Source organism: Oryzias melastigma, linkage group LG4, assembly GCF_002922805.2.
Source record: "Oryzias melastigma strain HK-1 linkage group LG4, ASM292280v2, whole genome shotgun sequence".
In the NCBI taxonomy this organism is placed as follows: domain Eukaryota; kingdom Metazoa; phylum Chordata; class Actinopteri; order Beloniformes; family Adrianichthyidae; genus Oryzias; species Oryzias melastigma.
The window spans coordinates 18,558,906-18,564,366 of record NC_050515.1 but is presented as its reverse complement, the minus strand read 5'-3'; the positions used below and the strand labels follow the sequence as shown (position 1 = coordinate 18,564,366).

The 5,461-nt window shown below is 35.3% G+C and overlaps 1 protein-coding gene across 1 annotated transcript in view; it reads left to right on the top strand.

Annotated features, from left to right (window-relative positions):
• LOC118598679 (complement factor H-like) overlaps positions 1 to 3,448 on the top strand; it is a gene marked incomplete in the record, with an annotated part of 60,185 nt that extends 56,737 nt beyond the window's left edge. The window contains 2 exon segments of the mRNA XM_036211596.1: positions 852 to 1,028; positions 3,012 to 3,448. Coding sequence (XP_036067489.1) covers positions 852 to 1,028; positions 3,012 to 3,205 — 371 coding nt within the window.
• Positions 3,449 to 5,461: the final 2,013 nt, after the last annotated feature.

The following is a 5,461-nucleotide window of genomic DNA, read 5'->3' as shown; positions in this document are numbered from 1 at the left end:
TGTGCTGTCTGGAAACACTCTCACCAACCACTACTTTACAGTCACTGATCTCCTTCAGATTACACCGTCTACACAAGATGTAGTCTGTTTGCTTCTACATACACTCTTATAGGTCACCCTATGTTCCTGTCTCTTCTCAAATAATGTATGCACAGTAGCCATTTCCATCTTTTTTGAAAAATCAACCTCCTTCTACATTCCTCTCCTGGATACCAAACCTGCCCATCACCTCCTCATCACCTCGGTTTCCTGCACCAACATGACCATTGAAATCTGCACCAATGACAACTCTCTCATTTCCAGGGATGCTCATCATCACTTCATCAAGATCCAACCAGAACTTCTCCTTCTCTTCCAGCTCACATCCTACCTGTGGGGCATACCCACTAACAACATTGAACATGACACCCTCCATTTCTATCTTCAGACTCATCACTCTATCTGACACTCTTTTTACCTCCACAACACTCCTAACAAACTCCTCCTTTAGGATAACTCCTACTCCATTTCTCTTCCCATCTCCACCATGATAGAACAACTTGAACCCTGCTCCTAAACTTCTAGCCTTGCTACCTTTCCACCTGGTCTCCTGGACACACAGTATGTCTACCTTTCTCCTCTGCATCATGTCCACTAACTCTCTACCCTTTCCTGTCATAGTTCCAACATTCAAAGTCCCAACTCTTAGTCCAACACTAGTGACTTTCCTCTTCTCTCTTTTCCTACGAACCTGGCTTCCTCCTCCCCTTCTTTGTTGAAGAATACATATATATATATATATGTGTGTGTGTGTGTATGTATGTACTGTATATAGATATATGTGTGTTTCTTTTTCCCCCACATTCTTGTAGATGTACCGTCATGTTCAGCTCCCCCCGCAATTGAATTTGGAGATGTAATGGGAAGTAAAACCAAATACCAAGAGGGTGAGTCTGCTGAATACACTTGTGCAAGGTATTATTTAATGGAAGGAGGGCCACAACGAACCTGCAGGAATGGACAATGGACTGGACATGTTAGATGCATCAGTAAGTTCCTTTGTAACTTAAATACCTTTTTTTCCCATTTAGAATCCTTGACTCTATCATTTTTTTACAACAATGAAATATCTCTGACAATATTCTAAATCCCATTACAAATGTATTTTTAAGTAGTAAACAACAGGAAAATGCAAAAAAGTTCATTTTTTTAAAGGACACATTTACAATCCTTGTCAGGACAGTTCACTTATTCAAACTTTGCTTTTTGCTGACCAACTTGAACATGTGTGTCAAAGTCAGGTACAACAAATTTTACTTGCTACTTTGCTACGGCAGAGGCATCCTGGAAGGTGGTTACTGAGAGACCTTGGCTAGGAAAGTACATTAATTTTTTTTTTTTTCTTTTTTTTTTTTGGTTTTTTTTATGATCCTGCCTTTATCTTACCAAGTTTTAATGATTTGCTTTGTCCTATTGTTGCTCCCTGTTTGCCCACGGCTCATCAATTTATTTTTTTTCTACTCTGCATACATTTCCTAATGCCTGGGTAATACTTTATGGGCATTTTGGTCCAATTGTTCCATTCAGACCATGAAGCCTATTCAGACAGGAAACTCAGAGAGAACCTGAGCTCAATTCAACTGGAAACAAACCAAGAACACCTTGAAAGATGGGTCAGAGAGCGGTTCCTGGTCCTGAACCAGGGTTCACTTGGATGTATTCAGACTGAAAAATGAACTCTGGTTCAGTTTAAGCGATACACCCTTAATACTGTGTATCTCAATTTTAACTTTCAGCAAAGGAGAACAACACTATTCAGCAAGCTAATCAGACAATTAATTTGTTTAAAATATATATATATATATTTTGAAATCTGGAATATATTCTTTAAAAAAATAGTTTTTCATGAGGATCATTCTAATTTAAAGGTTTTACCTGAGTCTGAGATATTTATCAATAACTAACTAACAATTATAAATAACTAATAATTATAAATAATAATTATAAATAACTATCTATTCCTTGGCAAGTGAGAAATATATTAGAAAGGTAAGTTTCTTGTGAACAAAATCAGTGGATTCTCTTCCTTTGGCCACAACCACCTCATCTTGCTTTGCTGATTTTACCTTTAACAAAATGCTCTGACATGCTGCTGAGATTTACATGTAATTATTAACGATGTCCCAATCAGGTTTTTTTGGGTCAGATCCGACTCCGACTCATTCGATTTTGTGGATTTGCAGATACCGAGTCCCGATCCAATACTTTTGTTACACATTTAAAACATGAATAAATTAAATAAACACATTTTTGTTTTATTGTATTTATATTTCATTAACCTTCTTTTATCATTAAAATCTTAGAACACTTCTATGAAGTAGTTTTATCTCTCTGTCAGATAAATAAAACAGGCATATCAAAGAAAAGCTTGGGTCCAAAGGAGTTAAATCACGGCGCTAGTGTAGCACTTAGCAGCCTCTGTTTAGCCGTCTGTCTGTCAGCAGCACGAAGAGCTTAGCATTAGAAAGAAACAGAAACTCTGTCTTTTTTCTGTTGAAATGCATTTAGAGGTTTGTGTTAGGACAAACCAACATTGATACTTGCTGTCAGTTTAAAGCGTTTTTAAAAGAGTTATTGATCCCGGAAGTCTGAATCTGTGATCATCTTGCTAGCTTGACTGAATTGTTTACGTTAGCCCTCTGCTTGAGCTGCTACCATTTTCTGCTGCGTTTTCCCGGAATAACATTTTGTGATCTTTAAATGACATGCAGACTTCTAGTGGGGTATTTATCCGGAATAATACGATTTGAAATATAAAGCGCTGATCAGAATAAGAATAAAATAAATATCTGATCCTGATCGGACAACTAAGTCCAATTTCGATCGAGTCATCAACCACGTGATCGGGGCATTTATAGTAATGTATATATTTATCTTTTATTTTATCTTTTATAGAGAAGTGCCATCTTCAGTAATTTTTTTTTAAAATAACACAAGACACAATTAATTTTTCTATTGTTATTTTTTTTCAGAACCGTGCACTGTGACTAAAGAAGAGATGGACAAACATAATATTTACTTTCTAAAACATTGGCTGGACAAGATGTATACAGAACATAATGATCATGTTACATTCAGATGTAAAGATGGGAAAAGACATGATGGTAGGGTAGGGATGCGTCAGCAGTGCATTGAAGGTGTTGTTACTTTACCCACCTGTGTGTAAAAGGGTCTTCAAAGAGCTTGGATTGATTCATCTGGCCTTGGAAGCTTATAATGTGTCATTTATGTTAAATTTGTGCATGCAGATTACATTCTTCAGATTCAAAATCAAATCATTGAAAAGCTGTTTAACACATTGTTTTTGATCATCAGTGTTTCATTGCATGTTAAAAATGTCTGTATCAACAATTGTCCTGGTCATTTCTAATGTCCTATATACATAAATAAAATATAATCTCAAATGTAATGGGTGTTTTGTCTGTAAATTCTTTAGTAAATGTCAAATATTTAAAGAAATTAACTTGTTTTTAATTAAATCTTTAACTTCTTCTGGACATGAGCATTATTGGAGTTTTGCATATAACAGTTTAATAGTTACATTTAAAAATCAGAAATCTCAACAAAATTAAAATATTGTACCAAGTGTTGTCTGAGTCATAAAATTATTTTTGTCAAGTTAAGGTAAGTGCCATTTAGAGTGGAAATGTAAACAGAAAATATATCACAAGCACCAGGGGCCTATTTCAAGAAGCAGGTTTTGTTGAAACTCTGAGTTCGTGAACTCCGAGTTAAGGAGAACTCTGAGTTCTCAGAAACGGGGGTAACTTAAACCCATGAAAGTGGGTTAAACCAAACTTGTCTCACAAAGCTGGCTAAGATGAACTCAGAGTTCATCAATATGGCAAGTGACTCTGTGAATGTAACCTGGTTTGACGGATGAAGGATGTTCAAATAGAACTTGAGAATATTCACATTCGAGACTGCATATTTACACCACACAGAAGCTGAAATAGCTTGTCCATTCATAGAGGATCCTGTAGACGAGGAGGCTGAATTCATCCAGATGTAATGTCTTTTATGTCGGGGGAGGATTTTGAGGCCACAAGTCGAATGCCTGACGTTAACCAATTCATTTTTAATTGAGGAATAGTGTTTTCCAGGGACTTGTTATTAATATTACAGAGTTTTCTTTTCATCTTTTTAAATCATTAACAACGGAAATCTTTAAACCTTAAACATCGAAGATTCCTGTCAAAAGACCTACCGTGCTCATTCGTGCAATTACAGAGGTTATTAATTAAAATTTTGACAAATCAAAAACCAGTCCTTAACAAATGCCAAAATTACATTTCTGACATTATTCCGTACTTATCCTGGATTGAAATGATTCAAATATAGACGTACACATTAACTCTGGCAGCTGTTTTCTCTCTCTGCCGCTGCAAGTGTGTTGCTTTTCTTGTAGAAAATGTGCTAGTAGTCGGCATATGCATGTAGGAGCACATCAATTTCTCTCGCAGTGAAGTATGAAGCCCTAATGGTGTTTCCTGTTCCCCTGGTTTAATTGGCTGTCTTTGTTCCATTGCTCAGGGCTTTTTTGGTAGTAACCTGCTTCTTGAAACGGACCCTAGAAAGAATCCAAATGGGCATCACAGAAACATCTAAAAACACACAAAAAAGAAAATCCTTTTTGTTTTCCCAATCGTTGTTTGCTACATTTTGATTTTATTTAATTGTTTTACTTTAATTTGAGTAAACTACAAAGTTCACACTTGTAAATAATACTGTAGAGTAATATTAAATCAATCAATGAAATCTGTCTATTTTTTTTTTTTTAAACATACTTTTTTTTACTGGTTGTACGTTTGCAACACTAAGGAGTTTACAGAAGCTTACCTCATCTGTGACACACAGACACTAGAAACAAATGTTTTAATGATGCAAAATTGTATTTAACAGTGACTCATATCTAAGAATTTGGAGATAAAAACAGTAATGAAGAAATCAACATTTCTTAGTTAATAAATAAAAAAGGAATACTTACACTTTATTGATCTCTTTGGACCATCAGCTTATTCTACCCAGGAAGAAGACCACCATTATGGTTGTACACACAAATTATATTTCATTAATAATTTTCTAAAGCAAATGTGTAATTTTGTCATTCCACAAGTGGAGATATGATACTTTTAGTTTTACTTTACTTTTTATATCTGATGTCTGATCCTCGGTACAACTTGTTCAGAATGTGACCTCATTCCAGCAAAGATAAATCAAAAAGACTCATATAAGATTTGTGAGCAGATATTTGTCATTTCAAATGTGATTGCATTTAAACACTATTGATAAAATAGTTTACTCTAGGAGGGCAGCTATAATTCTCTAGAGACCCATAATGTTAGTTTATTATCCAGAAATGAAACACTCACAAATGTGTTCTTGTGGTCACCGACATTTATCCAGCCTTGTACCAAAAGAT